The sequence below is a fragment of the Anomaloglossus baeobatrachus genome, chromosome 6 (assembly GCF_048569485.1).
Source record: "Anomaloglossus baeobatrachus isolate aAnoBae1 chromosome 6, aAnoBae1.hap1, whole genome shotgun sequence".
In the NCBI taxonomy this organism is placed as follows: Eukaryota; Metazoa; Chordata; class Amphibia; order Anura; family Aromobatidae; genus Anomaloglossus; species Anomaloglossus baeobatrachus.
In genome coordinates this window covers 34412047-34434320 of record NC_134358.1, presented here as the reverse complement: position 1 = coordinate 34434320, position 22274 = coordinate 34412047, and the positions used below count along the sequence as shown (strand labels likewise).

At 51.7% G+C, this 22274-nt stretch overlaps 1 protein-coding gene across 1 annotated transcript in view; it reads left to right on the top strand.

Moving 5' to 3' along the window:
* Positions 1-13934: 13934 nt before the first annotated feature.
* Positions 13935-22274, top strand: part of PHF20L1 (PHD finger protein 20 like 1) — a 162697-nt gene continuing 154357 nt past the window's right edge. Inside the window, exons 1-2 of the mRNA XM_075352848.1 lie at positions 13935-14100; positions 21234-21343. Coding sequence (XP_075208963.1) covers positions 21261-21343 — 83 coding nt within the window. The 5' untranslated portion in view covers positions 13935-14100; positions 21234-21260. The remainder of the gene's footprint in view (positions 14101-21233; positions 21344-22274) is intronic.

Genomic DNA, 22274 nt, shown 5'->3' with positions numbered 1-22274 from the left:
AGAACACAAAGGACACACATACACACATTGTACACACATACTGTACATACTGAACACAAAGGACACACATACATACACACATTGTACACACATACACACTGTACATACAGAACACAAAGGACACACATACACACATTGTACACACATACTGTACATACAGAACACAAAGGACACACATACACACATTGTACACACATACTGTACATACAGAACACAAAGGACACACATACACACATTGTACACACATACTGTACATACTGAACACAAAGGACACACATACATACACACATTGTACACACATACTGTACATACTGAACACAAAGGACACACATACATACACACATTGTACACACATACTGTACACACTGAACACAAAGGACACACATACACACATTGTACACACATACTGTACATACTGAACACATTGTACACACATACATACACACATTGTACACACACACTGTACATACTGAACACAAAGGACACACATACATACACACATTGTACACACATACTGTACATACTGAACACATTGTACACACATACATACACACATTGTACACACATACTGTACATACTGAACACATTGTACACACATACATACACACATTGTACACACACACTGTACATACTGAACACATTGTACACACATACATACACACATTGTACACACATACTGTACATACTGAACACAAAGGACACACATACATACACACATTGTACACACACACTGTACATACTGAACACATTGTACACACATACATACACACATTGTACACACATACTGTACACACACCAAAATATGGAAGCATAGGATACTGAATAGCAAAATCAGTTTATTTCAACACAACCTGGAACAGAAATGTTTAAATGCTAACATAGCATGGGTCCAACTTCTGCTGGTGGTGCACAGCACTACAAATCCCAGCAAGTGGAACACAATATGGCAATGCAACACTAGTTACATACCAACTTTTTTAACAGTTAAGTGACAATAAATGTCATTGAGGTAGTATTGCACATAAAACAAATGTATAGAGGTTGTCCTGACTAACATTGATGGCCTGGCCTTACTATAGGTAATCAATGTGTGATGGCTGGAGGGCGGATGTGCGGTATCTAGCCGCTGTCACTACATACAAGATGGAGCACCTTCATAACAGCAAATCTGGGCAACATTAAGAAGAGCTGATCATCCGAGGTGTCGGGTGCTGCCCTACAGCAATCACACATTGATCAACTAAAGCAGAGGTGAGGACCTCCAGGTCTGGAGGGTGCAGGTCATGTGTTCAGGATTTCCTTATGGTACTGTCACACTGGTGGAGGATCGCCTCTGAACATGCCTGTAGTCCAGGCGAGGCAGGGAGCTATACTTTGTATGGCTCCCGTCATGTGTCAGAACACTATTGCTGCGTCACACGCGGCAATGTGTTCAGATCGCCTGCTCCTCATCGCCAGGTTTCCCAGCAGTGCTAGGAAACCTCCGAATTCAGGAGATGAGCGGTGGCAGCGGGAAATTGCCCTGTCACACGAGGCGACACACTGGCGATGTCATTGTAACTTGACCATGCCTACTAAGTTGCAGCAACATCGCCAGTGATACCTCCCTGTCTGACGGGGTCTTTAGTATTGCACAGTTGATAATTGAATCATCTACACTGTGTGTGGCACTCAAGACCTGAAGTTTCCCATCTCTGAATTAAAGTAAGGGCCCTGTCACACATGTCAATGTGGTGGGCAACGTCGCTGATGACCGTGTGACCCCGCCCACCGCATCAACGTCACGGGTGAGATGTCATATGTGACGGTCTCACCTGCGACTTCTCCTGCAATGTCGCTGTGTGATGCCATAGCATCACACCAGTGTCTCCAGGAGCTATAGTGCAGCTCCTGAAGTCGCTGGTGTGAAGGTGTCACATGCAGCGATGTCGCTAGATTGCAGTTGCGTGGTTTTCGGTCCGGACCGAAAACTTCGCGACTGCGACCAGCGATAAATTGTGGGGCGATTTTGCCGGGTCACACGTGGCGATGCACTCACGATATCGCCGCAGTGACATCGCTGTGGCGATATCGTGAGTCACATTAAGCTGCGGGGAAACCAGGAGAGGTAAGTACAGATTTATTTTTTAATGAGTACACGCTCGCCAGAGGATTATGGGGGAGGAGGGGGGTGCATTATAGTCTATGGTGAGTTGTGAGGCTGCATTATGCTATGTGGAAGGCTGTGAGGCTGCATTATACTATATGGAGGGCTGTGAGGCAGTATTATACTATATGGAGGATAATGGGGGTGCATTATTATAATTGGATGACTATGGGGTACTATGGGATGCATTATAATATATAAATGACTATGAGGGTACATTGGGATATATGGAGGAATATGGGGATGCGTTATAATAATTGGATGACTATGGTGGTGGGAGGGGAACACCATATATACCAGGATAAGGGACATATATACACGGGGCCCATACATATGATCTGACCAACATGTGTGCGCGCGGAGTGTGACAGGTGGGGGAGTGCCCAGGTCTACATTTCACACTGTGGCTCACCAGACTCTAGTTATGCCACTGATAATTAGGAAGCGATACAAAAAAAAGTGTTTTATAGATGTGAAGTGAGGTGCCAGGGGTGCCTCCGGCCTTGTAGTCGTGGCCCTCGGTATCAGGCTTACCCCTGGTTCCACCGTCACTATGGGGACAGGAGCTAACTTGGTGGGGCAGAGTGTGGTCGTGGTGCAGATGTTGTCCGGCGCACAAACACTCTTCAGGCAGGGTACAATGCGATGAACAAACATTCTTTTATTCTTCACAGTTAAAAGTCCAGACAAAGCAATCCGGTCAGCAATAAATCTGGCAGATGACAATTCCTGTGGAGCTGGGGACACCCTGACCAAACGTCACCTCGGGTGGGGATATGCCCTCCGTACTCTACTTCCTTCGGGCACCCACTATTCAGCCAAGCATACACCGGACCCACACCGGCAGAATAGGCTCTGAGGTTACGTCCACCTCCTTCTCTCCGGTGTCCCCTGCTGTTCTGCTCACACACTCTGCCCGACGTGCACACACTGCTGCCCCGGATGCTACTTCTCACAAAGTCCCGAACAAAGCCATAAAGGTGCTGAGACGCTTTCTTAGCTGGGGGAAGCCTGTCCTTGCGTCCCCTCCAGTGGTGATGTGCCTGACTACTCCACTTCGCCCGGCTCCCACTGCTGGCTACCCACAGTCCGGACCCACACCGGACTGCTTCACACTATGAGGTTCCGCTCGCTCCTTTTCTCACCGGCTTCCCTGATTTCCAGCTCCCTTCTTTCTTTCTTGCTTTCTGCCCACTCAGCTCCACACTCTGCCCCGGCTCTGCTGCTCCGCTCCTGTCCCCGAGACAACTGCTTGTCTTACACACTTCCTTTTTCCTCCTAAGCTGCCAGCTCCTCCCCCTTCCCTGTCACTGTTACCAGGGGAACCACTCACTACACTGGCACCTAGGGAGTACCCTGACTCAGCATACATGCATACAACATAAAACATTTTTATTAATAACATTTCCGGGTTAACTATGCTCCCTTTTGCAGAGGGGTCTGCTCACCCACTGCATACCTCCCCTCTTAAAACCCGAGCCTCCCGGCACGGCTCTTACTTAAAACACACAGAAGCACGTAAAAGTCTGCAATACCGTCCACAATAGGCGCAGCCCCCACACAGAGGGTACCAGTGTGCCCAGTTCTGCCCCTCCGGACGGCCACCAGTGTGCGCAACTCTCCTCCTCTGGACGGCCACTAGTGTGCCCAGCTCTCCTCCTCTGGACGGCCACCAGTGTGCGCAGCTTTCCTCCCCTGGACGGCCACCAGTGTGTGCAGCTTTCCTCCTCTGGACGGCCACCAGTCCCGCGCCCGGCGGTTTCTGCAGCGCTCCCGGTCCTTCTTTCAACTAGCGCCCGGAGGCTCAACAGCGCTCCCGGTCTTAGATGGGCGCCCGGAGGCTTGGCAACAGCGCTCCCGGTCTTAGATGGGGCGACTGCCCGTACAAACACACAGAAGGGAGCTCGTCCCGTGAAACTTTAAAAGAACTTCTGCCGGCTAAACGGCGCCGGACTTAAACAACAGATCAGCAGTGGTGACTTACTCTGGGGGCCAGGCCCTCTTCCATTCCTCCGCTTGGGCCTGGATGTATGCCCCCAGGGATTGTCCCGGCTGCCGACGGATCCTCTGGAAGGACGCAGGGGCGTAGGGTGGCTCCACAGGCGCAGCTGCTGCAGCTCCTCTCGGTGGTGAAGGCGTCGCTGCCCCTGACAATCTTGCTGGTAACGGCGGCGGTGTCAATGCTGAGACTGGGTAGAGTGGAGGCGGGTCCTCGTTTCCCGCTCCTAAACAGACTCCACCCCCATCCCCACGCATCATCTTGACTCCTCCGCTGGGGTACTTCTTCTTCTTCTTCCGTGTCCTGGAGCTGGCGCCTCCCCTCTTTGGGCGGAGTACTCCGGCCTTCTTCTTCGGCACCGGCCAGCCCCAGGCTCTTCTTTTGGCGCCAATTCTGCGCGCGCCTTCTGTGTCTTCACAGACAACGGCCATCTTGCCGCCATCTTGTGCCCGGTCCTTCACCTCAGGCACCGTCTCCTCTTCCCACCATGGGACTGCAAATCTTCGCTGAGAGTCCGGATCAGGGGCCCTCGGCACCACTTGGTCTCCATCTTCTTGGAGCGGGTCCCCTGGCATACGATCCGGATCCTGCCGACTACGCCACATGAAGTGAGGTGCCAGGGGTGCCTCCGGCCTTGTAGTCGTGGCCCTCGGTATCAGGCTTACCCCTGGTTCCACCGTCACTATGGGGACAGGAGCTAACTTGGTGGGGCAGAGTGTGGTCGTGGTGCAGATGTTGTCCGGCGCACAAACACTCTTCAGGCAGGGTACAATGCGATGAACAAACATTCTTTTATTCTTCACAGTTAAAAGTCCAGACAAAGCAATCCGGTCAGCAATAAATCTGGCAGATGACAATTCCTGTGGAGCTGGGGACACCCTGACCAAACGTCACCTCGGGTGGGGATATGCCCTCCGTACTCTACTTCCTTCGGGCACCCACTATTCAGCCAAGCATACACCGGACCCACACCGGCAGAATAGGCTCTGAGGTTACGTCCACCTCCTTCTCTCCGGTGTCCCCTGCTGTTCTGCTCACACACTCTGCCCGACGTGCACACACTGCTGCCCCGGATGCTACTTCTCACAAAGTCCCGAACAAAGCCATAAAGGTGCTGAGACGCTTTCTTAGCTGGGGGAAGCCTGTCCTTGCGTCCCCTCCAGTGGTGATGTGCCTGACTACTCCACTTCGCCCGGCTCCCACTGCTGGCTACCCACAGTCCGGACCCACACCGGACTGCTTCACACTATGAGGTTCCGCTCGCTCCTTTTCTCACCGGCTTCCCTGATTTCCAGCTCCCTTCTTTCTTTCTTGCTTTCTGCCCACTCAGCTCCACACTCTGCCCCGGCTCTGCTGCTCCGCTCCTGTCCCCGAGACAACTGCTTGTCTTACACACTTCCTTTTTCCTCCTAAGCTGCCAGCTCCTCCCCCTTCCCTGTCACTGTTACCAGGGGAACCACTCACTACACTGGCACCTAGGGAGTACCCTGACTCAGCATACATGCATACAACATAAAACATTTTTATTAATAACATTTCCGGGTTAACTATGCTCCCTTTTGCAGAGGGGTCTGCTCACCCACTGCAGATGTGTGCAGATGTCAGATCTATTTACATCTAAAAATACCAGGATTTGTTAACAGAAATAGAAAAAAAGTCTTAACTGCGAGAATTGTGACACCACAACGCCACAGACACATGCATATAGAGGCTAATGAATATGTTGTATGTAGTCACCAAACTAGTAAAAAAATATCAATTGTGGTCACAAAAAAAAATACACACACGCACACACATGCACACACACATGCACACGCACATGCACACGCACAGACACACGCACACACACACACACATACACACATGCATAGACACACACACAGACACACACACACACACACACACACACACACACACACACACACAGCAGCTTCCACTAAACATTGAAGGAATGGAGACATGGCTTATTATCAATGATTTTCTCTTTTTTATGCCAGAAAGAAAACCTTACAGGGTTAAATGAACATGTCAGGGGTCATCTGTTCTGTGCACACACTGGACACTAAGTGCTGACTTCTATTACTAACTGTATACAATGATTGAAGCTGTATACACTTCTTTACATATGTTTGGTCTAAAATGCTATTACCCAGCAACTAGTCAGGTCTTTACTGTAGTGGTCCTGAACCCTGACTAATACCTAGAGAAGATGATCATTGTTATCAGCAAACAAGCTGAGCCCTCTCCTCCTACACATTACCATATGTGCCAGTCGAGGTCAGAAAACTTAACCCTAGCACATCATTCCCTGGTACTCAATTGTGCCCACTGAACTAAGGAAGAACCACTATGTGTGTATAGCTTTAAGTGTCAGCTCCTGCCCAGAGCTTGTGTTTACTTTACTCTTCTCCTTATCTCCTGCTTCCCCCTGAAGCAGAGAAAAAAAAAAAAAGCGGCTCTTTATGGCTCGTTCACTTTGATGATTCGGCTCATATCGTTCACTTCAAAGAGCCGGCTCAAAGAATCGGCTCGTTCGCGAACGACACATCACTAGTTAAAGCAATCCTGTCTCTGAACCTGGGTGAAGAGTGTCGAGGGCAGTCTAGGGAGAGGCTGGCTCTAGACTTCCAGTGTGTGTGCTGGAGATGGAGAGAGCAGAAGCAGGGTGTTTTGCACTCCTCCGGAGACCTTCTTTTGAAGGAAGGGGCTTTTAGGTCCATGTGTAAAGCCATGTGGCTGGAGCCAGGGGGAACCTGGAAAGGACACTAGCCACCTTAAGAGGAAGGTAACTGGGATTGGACCTGGGGTCTGGATACTGACAAGGGTCAGTGACACATGGGTGGCAGTCCAAAAGTGTGTGGACTTTATATTATGTGTTTGTCTTTGAGGAGAAAGCCAACGAACGGCATCTTTATGTTATGTGACCTGATATGGTTTATGGACCTGTTAATAAACCAGATGGTCTGTTAAAGAGACCAATTACTCTGGCGTGCTTTAATCCCGCTACCTGATGTGTGGCCCACATACACTTGGGGCCCACATTGTCACAATATATACACTGCAGAGTATCACTTCTCCTGTCCTGTATACTGGGTGTAATCCTCAGTACCTGTATTATTCTGTATATATACACTGCACAGTACCACTTCTCCTGTCCTGTATACTGGGTGTAATCCTCAGTAGAGATGAGCGAACCAGCCGCGGTTCGGCTCGAGTTCGGTTCGTCGAACGGGCGTCTCGTTCGAGTTCAGTTCGGCGAACGTTCGACGAACCAAACTCGAACCGCATAGGAAACAATGGCAGGCAATCACAAACACATAAAAACAGCTAGAAAACACCCTCAAAGGTGTCCAAAAGGTGACAAACAACTCACAACACAACACAAACACATGGGAAAGTGACAAGGACATATACTCATGCGAAAACAAAAGAGCTGGACAAGGAAAAAGAGGAGGAGACACAGATATAGGCATGGCACGCCCTTCTAAAATCATGTAAAACACCGCAAGGTGACTCCAAGCGGAGTCTCCCTTTTTTCCAAAAACTGGGCCCCACACACACCCACCCATTCAGTGGCAGCAGTTGTGCCCCAGTTGTACATTTCACAGCTAGATTTGCATCAAGCACATTCAAAAATACGCCATCATTAACCGTCCCCAGCATGACACCGGGGTTGGTAGCAAAGTCTTTCCTGATCCCAGCGCTGTGCATCTTGGATCATTTTTAAAAACAATGTAAGCAAGGGTTACTCCAAGCGGAGTCTCCCTTTTTTTCCAAAAATTGGGCCACACACACACCCCATCAGTGGCAGCAGTTGTGCCCCAGTTGCAAACAGGATGTTTTGATTTGCATCAAGCACATTCCAAATCCACAATCATTTACTCTCCCCAGGATGACACAGGGGTAGTAAATTCCTTGTGGATCCATGACTTGTTCATTTTGATGAACGTTAGTGTCGCGGGTGGAGGAGGGGACGCTGCGCTCTCCCACTGCTCGGGTCTGGCATGGCTACTGTTGCTTTTCCCCGGCAGGTTGACGGTGACTGCCTTTCCCTGCACTTATGTACTTCTGACGGTTCCAATGGGTTCCCACCGGTAACCCGCTCCCCGGCTTGGATATGGGCCGGAGGAGCCCCTTTTGCCCACAGGCGCTGGCCCTGAGAAACGGTTGCCTTGGCGGTGGCGGTGTCTCTCTCACTGGGTTGGACTGTTGCCTTCTGTCGGGACTTGACTGTTTGGAAACCCAGGAGGTCCCCTTCACTAACGGATTCGGCAAATTCACGGCGACTCCTAGCCTTGCCGGGGTCCGAAAAGCCCCTGCCAATGGTGCTGGCTTCTCCTTGTGTACCGGTCCGGTACCGCCGGGCCACCGCCCGTCCGCAGTCCTTACGGTAAACTCTGATAGGCCACTCCTGCAGACGGTCACCACCGTCTGCCAACCTTGCTGTACCGCCCGGGCCACACACCCGGACGCTGTCAGTTAGTTGCTCCACTACCACTTCTCCTTCCTCTCACTTTCACCTCCAAAACTAATCTGTCTCCGTTCCCTCCTCCAGGACTGTGAACTCCTCGGTGGGTGGAGACCAACCGCCTGGCTCCACCCCCTGGTGTGGACATCAGCCCCTGAAGGAAGGCTACAAGGGTTTTGTGTCTGGCTTAGATGTGCCTAACCGGGGTGTAGGGTGTGGTGGTGTAATTACCTGTGGCCCCTGGCTTGTCCAGGGCGCCACATTAGTCTGTCCACATTGTCACTAGACAGACGCGTGCGCTTATCTGTCAGCACACACCCAGCAGCACTGAAGACACATTCAGAGACAACGCTGGCAGCTGGACAAGACAAAATCTCCAAGGCGTAAGTTGCGAGCTCTGGCCATTTTTCAAGATTTGAAGCCCAAAATGAGCAAGGCTCCATTTGCAAAGTCATGGCATCGATGTTCATTTGGAGATACTCCTGTATCATCCTCTCCAGCCGTTGACTATGTGTCAGACTTGTTGTCTCTGGTGGCCTTGCAAAGGACGGTCTAAAAAATTATGAAAAGATTCCATAAAATTGCTGTTACCAGCACCAGATGCGGTGCTACTGGTACGGGTAGACTGTTGAAGATGACGAGACCGTCCCATGTTTGGCAAGTTACAACTGGGAGGTTCACTCCCTGCACCTGCACGGTTGTTTGGTGGAAAAGCCGAGCTAAGATCGAGTAACAGCTTCTGCTGATACTCCTGCATACGTGCGTCCCTTTCTATGGCTGGAATTATGTCACAAAATTTGGACTTGTACCGGGGATCTAATAGTGTGGCAAGCCAGTAGTCATCATCACTTCTAATTTTGACAATACGAGGGTCATGTTGGAGGTAGTGCAACAAGAAGGCACTCATGTGTCTTGCGCAGCCATGCAGACCAAGTCCACGCTGTGTTTGTGGCATAGAGGTGCTAACCGTTCTTTCTTCCTCTGACATCTCCCCCCAACCTCTTTCAACTGAAATTTGACCAAGGTCTCCCTCATCTGCTGAGTCTTCCATGTCCATGGACAGTTCGTCCTCCATTTCTTCATGTTCTCCTGCACCTTCCTCAACATTTCGCCTGCTACCATGCGCCCTTGTTGATCCCTGTCCCCCATGGTCCCATGCCTGCCGCCTTGGTGATGATGAACGTCTGGACTTTGTAGATGTTGGTATCCCTTGCGCATATGAATCCTCCTGTAGTTCCTCCCCTTCCGGTTGTCCCACCCCCTGACTCCGAATAGTGTTTAGCGTGTGCTCCAGCATGTAAATGACTGGAATTGTCATGCTGATAATGGCATTGTCAGCGCTAAACACATTCGTCGCCATGTCGAAACTGTGCAGAAGGGTGCATAGGTCCTTGATCTGAGACCACTCCATCAGGGTGATCTGCCCCGCCTCTGCATCTCGTTGGCCCAGGCTATACGTCATGACGTATTGGACCAGGGCTCGGCGGTGCTGCCACAGTCGCTGTAACATGTGGAGAGTTGAATTCCAGCGTGTCGCCACATCGCATTTCAGGCAATGAACCGGCAGGCCGAAAGACTTCTCGAGCGATGCAAGTCGCTCAGCTGCGGCGGTTGAACGGCGGAAGTGAGCAGACAGTTTTCGTGCCCTGGTCAGAAGGCCATCTAGGCCGGGATAGTGTGTTAAAAATTGCTGGACAACAAGGTTCAACACGTGAGCCATACAAGGCACGTGTGTCACCTTGCCCAGGCGAAGGGCCGCACCCAGGTTTGCAGCATTGTCGCACACGGCCTTACCAGGCTGCAGGTTGAGTGGAGACAACCATTTATTAAACTCAGTCTCCAGAGCTGCCCACAACTCAGCCGCTGTGTGACTCCTATTTTCAAGACATGTCAAGCTAAAGACCGCCTGATGCCGTTGCGCTCTGCTGCCAGCATAGTAATGAGGGGTGCGTGATTCCTTCTGCGCAGTGAGAACGCTGGTGGCTTGACCAGGCAGGCTTGGGGCGGAGGTGGAGGACCCAGATGAGGTGGAGGAGGCAGAAGCAGTGGCGGAACTTGGACAGACAGAGGATTGACACACAAGTCGTGGGGACGGCAAGACTTGTGCAGCAGACCCTTCACCATCTATCACCATAGTTACCCAGTGCCCAGTCAGCAACATGTAACGTCCCTGTCCATGCTTACTGGTCCAAGTATCGGTGGTGAAATGCACCCGTTCACACACAGAGTTTCTCAAGGAAGTGGTGATGTTGTGTGCGACATGCTGGTGTAGCGCGGGCACACCTTTCTTAGCGAAGTAGTGGCGACTGGGCATCTGGTACTGGGGCACAGCGACAGACATAAGGTCTCTAAAATTCTGTGTGTCCACCGGGCGGAAAGGCAGCATTTCGGTAGACAAGAGCTTACAGAGGGATAAAGTCAACCTCTTAGCTTTGTCATGGGTCGCAGGAAATGGCCTTTTATTTGTCCACATCTGAGGGACAGAGATCTGGCTGCTGTGTGTAGACCAGGGTTCCCCAACTCCAGTCCTCGAGGGCCGCCAACAGTGCATGATTTCAGGATTTCCTTAGCATTGCATGGGTGTTGGAATCATCAACTGTGCAGGTCATTAAATTATCACATGTGCAATACTAAGGAAATCCTGAAAACATGCACTGTTGGCGGCCCTTGAGGACTGGAATTGGGGACCCATGGTGTAGACGGTGTTGAGTAGGGTGTCCCTGGAAAAATGCAGCTTTGTGAGGAAAGTGCAGGCGTAGACATGATGTTGCCTTCATCCAACGTTGGTGCTATCGATGTCTGAGAGAGCTGTACACACGCACTTGTTTCCCCTTCCAAACCAACTGACGACCTACCAAGCAAACTGCCTGTTGCGGTTACAGTGGTGGAAGTTGTGCGTGGAAAACCAGGTGTGACAGCTGTCCCCACAGTCCTAGAAGATGAAGAGCGCGCGGATGCACTGGAAGGGGCAGGCGGTGGATGGTTCGCTCCGCTAGGCCGCATTGCAGCACGGTGAGCTTCCCACCGGGGCATATGATATTTATTCATGTGACGATTTTCCTGTCCTGTATACTGGGTGTAATCCTCAGTATCTGTATTATTCTGTATATATACACTGCACAGTACCACTTCTCCTGTCCTGTATACTGGGTGTAATCCTCAGTATCTGTATTATTCTGTATATATACACTGCAGAGTATCACGTCTCCTGTCCTGTATACTGGGTGTAATCCTCAGTATCTGTATTATTCTGTATATATACACTGCACAGTACCACTTCTCCTGGGTTGTATACTGGGTGTAAGCCTCAGTATCTGTATTATTCTGTATATATACACACTGCACAGTACCACTTCTCCTGTCCTGTATACTGGGTGTAATCCTCAGTATCTGTATTATTCTGTATATATACACTGCACAGTACCACTTCTCCTGTCCTGTATACTGGGTGTAATCCTCAGTATCTGTATTATTCTGTATATATACACTGCACAGTACCACTTCTCCTGTCCTGTATACTGGGTGTAATCCTCAGTACCTGTATTATTCTGTATATATACACTGCACAGTACCACTTCTCCTGTCCTGTATACTGGGTGTAATCCTCAGTACCTGTATTATTCTGTATATATGCACTGCACAGTACCACTTCTCCTGTCCTGTATACTGGGTGTAATCCTCAGTGTCTGTATTATTCTGTATATACACTGCACAGTACCACTCCTCCTGTCCTGTATACTGGGTGTAATCCTCAGTATCTGTATTATTCTGTATATATACACTGCACAGTATCACTTCTCCTGTCCTGTATACTAGGTGTAATCCGCAGTATCTGTATTATTCTGTATATATACACTGCACAGTACCACTTCTCCTGTCCTGTATACTGGGTGTAATCCGCAGTATCTGTATTATTCTGTATATACACTGCACAGTACCACTTCTCCTGTCCTGTATACTGGGTGTAGTCCTCAGTATCTGTATTATTCTGTATATATACACTGCACAGTACCACTTCTCCTGTCCTGTATACTGGGTGTAATCCTCAGTATCTGTATTATTCTGTATATATACACTGCACAGTACCACTTCTCCTGTCCTGTATACTGGGTGTAATCCTCAGTATCTGTATTATTCTGTATATATACACTGCACAGTACCACTTCTCCTGTCCTGTATACTGGGTGTAATCCTCAGTATCTGTATTATTCTGTATATATACACTGCACAGTACCACTTCTCCTGTCCTGTATACTGGGTGTAATCCTCAGTACCTGTATTATACTGTATATATACACTGCACAGTACCACTTCTCCTGTCCTGTATACTGGGTGCAATCCGCAGTATCTGTATTATTCTGTATATATACACTACACAGTACCACTTCTCCTGTCCTGTATACTGGGTGTAATCCTCAGTATCTGTATTATTCTGTATATATACACTGCACAGTACCACTTCTCCTGTCCTGTATACTGGGTGTAATCCTCAGTATCTGTATTATTCTGTATATATACACTGCACAGTACCACTTCTCCTGTCCTGTATACTGGGTGTAATCTGTATTATTCTGTATATGTACACTGCACAGTACCACTTCTCCTGTCCTGTATACTGGGTGTAATCTGTATTATTCTGTATATGTACACTGCACAGTACCACTTCTCCTGTCCTGTATACTGGGTTGTAATCTGTATTATTCTGTATATGTACACTGCACAGTACCACTTCTCCTGTCCTGTATACTGGGTGTAATCTGTATTATTCTGTATATGTACACTGCACAGTACCACTTCTCCTGTCCTGTATACTGGGTGTAATCTGTATTATTCTGTATATATACACTGCACAGTACCACTTCTCCTGTCCTGTATACTGGGTGTAATCAGTATCTGTATTATTCTCTATATACATTATATTATATATTTTATTTTTTTTTGGTCCTGTTGTCCAGAAAATATGTAATCGTTTGTTGTGAACCCTGATTGTATGGAATATAAGCACCTGAGACCACATGGAGTGGCCATAAAGCGCTCTGCATGTATTTACGACAGTCACTAATACAATGTTGCAATTTCTCAGCCGTTATATTTAAATACAATTTATATCAGTTTCATGGAGAGTTCCATTCGCCCCGCCCATTCAACTCCACAGATCACATGATCAATCTGCCGACCCGTACGCAGAGGGTCAGCCACGCCGGAAGTCACGTGGGGCTCACCTTGGAGACGGCGCCGTACGCGTCTACTTTGACGCGCTAACCCGGAAGTTGTGCTTGATTCACCTCTGACGTGGCACGATGTGATTGGCTGGCGGACGCTCAGAGGGCTCTCTGGGAGCTGCGGGTGGGAGTCCGCCGGAGAAGCTGCTGCTGGAAGGATGAGGCTCCCCGGAGATTAGGACACCCCGAAATCCGAGAGGAGACGCCGTGTCCTTCACGGGCTGAGCAGTGTGCACCGTGACGTACGGGAAAAGAGACAGCTGGGGTGAGAGAACGGGGACACGCAGGGGGTAAATGTGACAGGACGGTGGAGAGAGACATGAAGGGAAAAACAGGGAGAGGTGATAATGACAGCGAGTGCGAGAGACGGACAGTGCGAGAGACGGACAGTGCGAGAGACGGACAGTGCGAGAGACGGACAGAGAGAGAGACGGACAGGTGGATGGCACATGCCACAGTCATACAGCGAGACGGATGGGCAGACAGTGGGCGATACGGACAGCGAGTGAGAGACAGACGGCGCGTGAGAGGGACAGACGGCGCGTGAGAGGGACGGACGGACGGCGCGTGAGAGGGACGGACGGCGCGTGAGAGGGACGGACGGACGGCGCGTGAGAGGGACGGACGGACGGCGCGTGAGAGGGACGGACGGACGGCGCGTGAGAGGGACGGACGGACGGCGCGTGAGAGGGACGGACGGACGGCGCGTGAGAGGGACGGACGGCGCGTGAGAGGGACGGACGGACGGCGCGTGAGAGGGACGGACGGCGCGCGCGTGAGAGGGACGGACGGACGGCGCGCGCGTGAGAGGGACGGACGGACGGCGCGCGCGTGAGAGGGACGGACGGACGGACGGACGGACGGCGCGTGAGAGGGACGGACGGACGGCGCGTGAGAGGGAGGGACGGACGGACGGACGGACGGACGGCGCGTGAGAGGGACGGACGGACGGCGCGTGAGAGGGACGGACGGACGGCGCGTGAGAGGGACGGACGGACGGCGCGTGAGAGGGACGGACGGCGCGTGAGAGGGACGGACGGACGGCGCGTGAGAGGGACGGACGGACGGCGCGTGAGAGGGACGGACGGACGGCGCGTGAGAGGGACGGACGGACGGCGCGTGAGAGGGACGGACGGACGGCGCGTGAGAGGGACGGACGGACGGCGCGTGAGAGGGACGGACGGACGGCGCGTGAGAGGGACGGACGGACGGCGCGTGAGAGGGACGGACGGACGGCGCGTGAGAGGGACGGACGGACGGCGCGTGAGAGGGACGGACGGACGGCGCGTGAGAGGGACGGACGGACGGCGCGTGAGAGGGACGGACGGACGGCGCGTGAGAGGGACGGACGGACGGCGCGTGAGAGGGACGGACGGACGGCGCGTGAGAGGGACGGACGGCGCGTGAGAGGGACGGACGGCGCGTGAGAGGGACGGACGGACGGCGCGTGAGAGGGACGGACGGACGGCGCGTGAGAGGGACGGACGGACGGCGCGTGAGAGGGACGGACGGACGGCGCGTGAGAGGGACGGACGGACGGCGCGTGAGAGGGACGGACGGACGGACGGCGCGTGAGAGGGACGGACGGACGGCGCGTGAGAGGGACGGACGGACGGACGGCGCGTGAGAGGGACGGACGGACGGACGGCGCGTGAGAGGGACGGACGGACGGACGGCGCGTGAGAGGGACGGACGGACGGACGGCGCGTGAGAGGGACGGACGGACGGACGGACGGACGGCGCGTGAGAGGGACGGACGGACGGCGCGTGAGAGGGAGGGACGGACGGACGGACGGACGGACGGACGGACGGCGCGTGAGAGGGACGGACGGACGGCGCGTGAGAGGGACGGACGGACGGCGCGTGAGAGGGAGGGACGGACGGACGGACGGACGGGACGGACGGACGGCGCGTGAGAGGGACGGACGGACGGCGCGTGAGAGGGACGGACGGACGGCGCGTGAGAGGGACGGACGGACGGCGCGTGAGAGGGACGGACGGACGGCGCGTGAGAGGGACGGACGGACGGCGCGTGAGAGGGACGGACGGACGGCGCGTGAGAGGGACGGACGGACGGCGCGTGAGAGGGACGGACGGACGGCGCGTGAGAGGGACGGACGGACGGCGCGTGAGAGGGACGGACGGACGGCGCGTGAGAGGGACGGACGGACGGCGCGTGAGAGGGACGGACGGACGGCGCGTGAGAGGGACGGACGGACGGCGCGTGAGAGGGACGGACGGACGGCGCGTGAGAGGGACGGACGGACGGCGCGTGAGAGGGACGGACGGACGGCGCGTGAGAGGGACGGACGGACGGACGGCGCGTGAGAGGGACGGACGGACGGACGGCGCGTGAGAGGGACGGACGGACGGCGCGTGAGAGGGACGGACGGACGGACGGCGCGTGAGAGGGACGGACGGACGGCGCGTGAGAGGGACGGACGGACGGACGGCGCGTGAGAGGGACGGACGGACGGACGGCGCGTGAGAGGGACGGACGGACGGACGGCGCGTGAGAGGGACGGACGGACGGCGCGTGAGAGGGACGGACGGACGGCGCGTGAGAGGGACGGACGGACGGCGCGTGAGAAGGACGGACGGCGCGTGAGAAGGACGGACGGACGGACGGACGGACGGCGCGTGAGAGGGACGGACGGACGGACGGCGCGTGAGAGGGACGGACGGAACGGACGGCGCGTGAGAGGGACGGACGGACGGACGGCGCGTGGGACGGACGGACGGACGGCGCGTGAGAGGGACGGACGGACGGACGGCGCGTGAGAGGGACGGACGGACGGACGGCGCGTGAGAGGGACGGACGGACGGACGGCGCGTGAGAGGGACGGACGGACGGCGCGTGAGAGGGATGGACAGACAGCGAGCAGGATGGACTGTGAGACGGACGGCGGGCTAGCAGGACTGACCGTCAGTGGGATGAACGGCGTGTGTGCCAGCGGGACAGACAGCGTTCCAGTGGGATGGGCGGACAGTTAGTGGGACAAATGGCAGGTGAGACAGACTGACAATGAGCCTAATGGACAGTGAGCAGAACAAACTGAGCGGGAGGGACGGACAGCAAGCGGGAAGGATGGGAGACGGATAGCGAAGGGGACAGACGGACGGCAGGATTGATGGTGAGCAAGAATAACGGCGTGAGGGACAGCTTTTTGCATGGGTTCCAATGGGGCCGGGTCACGTTCTAAATCTCTCCGTGGCCTTATTCGCTGTCATTGTGCCGGTGCATTTATCGTCTGCGCAGTTTTGTAGCACACACAATATTTGTCCAGGGGCTTTCCTGTAACTGCCAGCACAGGGGCGACAAGCTGCGACACGTAGAGGAGTTAGGATCTATTTGTGATTCATGCTTTACCATATGAGCAGCGATAAACATAAATCGCATCTGTGACAAGTGAAATGGTGATTTCCCATAAGGACTGTTATTCCGGGTGTGGCAGAAATCTTACCATATGTCACCCTGGTTTGATGCCGGACAGTGTGATGAATTCATGGCCACGTTTGGCTCCTGCTTTCCTGCTCTTGGTCCCCGATGTCGACTGCCTTATTGCACCGTCGTGATCAGTGACTTGAGCTCTGCTACATTGTTAGAGATTTGGGTCGTCTTGAGATCCACCTCTGCCTCATCGGAGGTCTAAGGGGTCAGAAATGTGGGACGTTGTGCAGATGATTGGCGGCCGAGCCCTGGTGCACACAATGTCCCCTAGTTGGTTGGATCTGATTTTTATTTTTTTTTCCTGTTACAGGGTCACAAGTTTATCGATCTGTGCTACGTAGGGCTGCTGATAAGTCTTTGGCTTTGTGATCTTTTTAGTTACTATGGTAACAAATGTTACATCACATGAAAGCCTTACGTGTCTAATATATGTTTTCAAAATTTTGTGTTTGTTGCTTATGGCAACAGTGTTCTTCGCACGCGTGAAACAGCATGGCGGAGTATAATGCGATATTCACAGCAACTGAGAGCAGAGGATGATAAAATTCTTGTTTCTGCAAGGAAAGTCCGAGAAGGATCTACCTGGTGATATGTCGCCAACATCAGTGCCCCTCATATTCCACAGTTAAGAACTGGGTTGCCAAATTTAAAACAGAACACTTCAGCCCCAATGATGAGGAACATCCTGGACGCCCGAGAGTGATTGTTGTTCCGGAGATCGTCGATGCTGCGCACAACCTCATACTGGAGAATCCATGAATTTCAGCTAAAACAATAGCAGACATCATGGGGATTTCCCGAGAACGTGTTTGTGTCACTATCCATGAACATTTGGACATGAGGAAGTGATCTGCAAAGTGGACCACAAATGAATGACAACAGATCAGAGAAGCATGGGAGTGAAAACTTCACGTTCCATTTGTCAGCGTTTCCGGACTGATAAGAACTTCCTGGAGCGACCGGTCACTATGGATGAGACTGGGATTTATTTGTATGATCCTGAAAACAAGGAGCAGTCAAGAGTGGAGGCACAGTTTCTCCTCGTCCAAAGAAGCTCGGGGTGCAAAAATCAGCCACTAAGGTGATGGCGTCTGTGTTCTGGGGTAAGGAGGGTGTGCTGCTAGTGAACTACCTTCAAAAGGGTTCCACCATCAATGCAAGGTATTAGATTGAACTTTTGGACCAATTGTAGGCAGCTCTGAAGGCCAAAAGGCGCGGCAATATGTCCAAAGCAATCTTGTTCCTGCAAGACGACGACTCCACTTACACCGCACAAGTGACCACTGCCAAACTGGCAGAGCTGGGCTTCCAACTGGTGACCACCCACCTTATTCACCAGATCTAGCTGTCTTCGACTATCATCTGTTTCCAAACCTGAAGAAACATCCCAAGGTTACCAAATAGCTCACCATTTCTGATGCCATGGCTGCTACAGAAACCTGGATTGAGGCACAACCCAAATCCTTCTTTGTGCTAGGCTTACAGAACATGGAATACTGATGTAAGAAGTGCGTTGTCATCAGTGGAGAGTATGTGGAATACATGTAAAGTTTTATCATCCTATCTTATTTCTTTTTGGGTAAAGCCAAAGACTTTTCAGCAGCCCCTCATATAATGGAACTGAGGTGTCCATCTCTGCTCCTGTGTCCGAACATCTGAACTTCATTAATTGGAAGGATACAAAGTAAATCATTGTTAAAGGTTTATTTCTATCATTTGAAAAGGATCGGTTGTAACTTTGTAATCAGTAGTGCTCCCACAAATCACGATTCATTCATTCTCTGCGGGGACACTGGAAAAAGACGAGCACCATGCCATTATCACCATTATCTATCTCCTAGGTCGCAATAATTGTGGAACATTTCAGAGCCCCGGTCTGTTATACATCTTCTATTCTGAGACACTGTGGTAGTGCACTTTGAAGCCAGCCAGCGACATGCCTTGGCGGACTAGTCCTAGTCAGGTCCCTGGCGGCTTCTCCTTGCCACTTTTGCCCAGATTGATGGGTCTCTACATTCACGTATAGAGACCTGTCAGTCAAGGTGATTGGGGCCAGGATAAGCCGCCAGGGATCGGCCTCTTGGACTAGTCACGCTAAACATAGTTTTCAGTCGACATGTCAAGTATGTTTTTTTTCTGAGGCACTGCAACATGTAAGTGTAAAACATACGTATCTACAATAATGCAGCGGATACTCGATCCATGTCATTTGTGCAGCTGGAATCGGATGACTGGATCCCATTAATATTGAAGTCCAGCTTGCTGCACACTCCAGGTAAAAGGGTAGGGGCTGAGAATGATATTGCAAGCTCTTCTCTATTCACCTATATTGGAGAGAGCTTGCACTACTTTTCAGGGGCACCACTGAATTTTCGGTGACACTTAACTGAGTGATGGTGCCGGGAGTCAGACCCCCCAACCTTATGATATTGGTGATCTGTCCTATGTATAGTCATAATGTCCTGGAAAATCCATTTACATAAACACAAAATCTACTTTCCAGTTGTCACCACTAGAGGGAGCTGACCACATGGTGTTTTATTGCAGTAAGCTCTTAAGCTCCCCCTGGTGGTGACTGGAGGCAGTGCAAAGTAGTATTTCTTCTATTAAAGGGAACCTGTCAGCAGACATTTTGCAATAAACCTAAAAGATTCCCCCTCTGCAGATCCTGGGCTGCATTCTGGAAAGGTTCCTGTTGTTATTGTGCCCCCTTTGAGACCAAAATTAATACTTTATAAAGTCTTACCTTTTTGTATGCAAATCTTTTTGTATGTACACAGGGGCGGGCTCTCTTGCGTCCGTTAGTCGCCCTCCTGACGCTTTACACCGTCCCCTATCGCTCTTTTCCATAACTGAGGACGCCGCCCAGTGCTCCCGAGGTCTCGCGCATGCGCCGTGCCACTCTCATGGGAGTGAGCACTGAGCACAGTGTGACCGCTGGTGACGTGATTGCGCAGGCGTGAGATTATGGGCGGCGCTGTGATTGTCATCAGCAAGTTCCCGCCCATAATCTCGTGCCCGCACTTTTCACTCTGCCTCCACCGTTATGCTGCTCCGCTCCTCCCATCTATTTCCTGCTCCAGAGAAAGATGAGTGAGAGGTGACGTGGGTTCATCTGGCCAGCGCTTGCGCAGAACGGTGGAGGCAGAGGTGAAAGCGCGGGCACGAGATTTTGGGCGGGTACTTGCTGATGACAATCACAGCGCCGCCCATAATCTCACGCCTGCGCAATCACGTCACCAGCGGTCACACAGTGCACAGTGCTCAGTCCCGCGAGAGTGGCATGGCGCATGCGCGAGACCTCGGGAGCACTGGGCGGCGGCCTCAGGTATGTAAATGAGCGATGGGGGATGGCGTAAAGTGGACGCAAGAGAGCCTGCCCCCGTGACCATAAAAAAAGATTTGCATACAAAAAGGTAAGACTTTATAAAGTCTTTATTTTGGTCTCAAAGGGGGCACAATAACAACAGGAACCTTTCCAGAACGCAGTCCAGGAGCTGCAGAGGGGGGGGATCTTTTAGGTTTAGTGTGAAATTTCTGCTGACAGGTTCCCTTTAAGTTATTCACTGATCGCTGAAGATCTGACCTTTTGGGAGCCCCAATAAACCCAAGAATGGGGATATTGAGAACATGGTCTCTGCAGAGCTGCGAATGAAGCTCCCGATCCACCACCCTCCATTCATTGTCTATGGGACTGTTGGAGATGGCAGAGTTCGGCAACTTGCAAGATTCTCGCTTCCAAGTTCCCACAGCTGAAACATTTCCGAGAACTGTCTAATAAACCTAATAAATACAGTATAAAGGTTGTTTATGATTCATGTTGGGATGCTTAGCACTGAATATGCTGCATTTTATATAGTAATTGCAATGGGAGGGGGTCTGCCATCTTTAGAGCCGGTGTGTCATTACTTGGCTTCTGATTGCCGGACACTTGTGTTCTTCCACAGGTCGGGGGGAGAAGAGAAGACTCTAAGATGAGTAAGAAGCCTCCGCATCGCCCTGGAATCACATTTGAGGTTGGCGCTCGTGTGGAGGCGCAGGACTACCTGCAGAAATGGTACGGCCAGTATTATTTACGGTTTTATTTATATAATGTATATATTGCTTGTTTTTCAGACCTTTTTACTAATACCGCCATTAATAACACCTGATTGGCTGCAGATAATTGCACCAAAGCAGTGTAAATAAATAGTGCAGTTTTTGTTGAAGTAGATGGTTTGGTGGTAAAAAAGCTTTATCCACAGAATAGGCAATAAATATATAATTTCTAAGAGCCCGTGACCAGGAAGGATTGGTTTAACTTAAGGGTACTTTACATGCTGCGACATCGCTAGCGATCTCGTTAGCGATGTGAAATTCTAGATCGCAAGTGCAATCTTTCGAGATCGCACATGCGTAAAATGACCTATGTGCGATCTCAAAAGATCGCATTTGCGATCTAGAATTTCACATCGCTAACGAGATCGCTAGCGATGTCGCAGCATGTAAAGTACCCTTTACTCTTGCAATGATCATAAAATCACAAATACTCCGGAGGCAAATAGTAAGAGCATTGTATCATTGTGTTCTCATAGTAATGGGTCCTAGAGCCACGGTGTAGCACTGTGGTTGACATTAAAGGGAACCTGTCAGCAGATTTGTGGCCTATAAGCTGCGGCCACCACCAGTTGGCTTCTATATACAGCATTCTAACATGCTGTGTATATATAAGAGCCCAGGCCGCTGTGTAGAACATACACACTTTATAATACTCACTTAAACCGATTGCTGCGGTGGATGTGGCTCAGATGGGTGTCTTCGTTCTCCGGTGCCGGCGCCTCCTATTTCGGCCATCTTCATCCTCCTTCTGAAGCCTGTGTGCATGATGCGGCTACGTCATACACACTCGCCGATCCTGCGCAGGCGCACTACAATACTTTGATCTGCCCTGCTCAGGACCTGAATGCCGGCGAGTGTGGATGACGTCGAATGCGTCATGCACCGTGGCT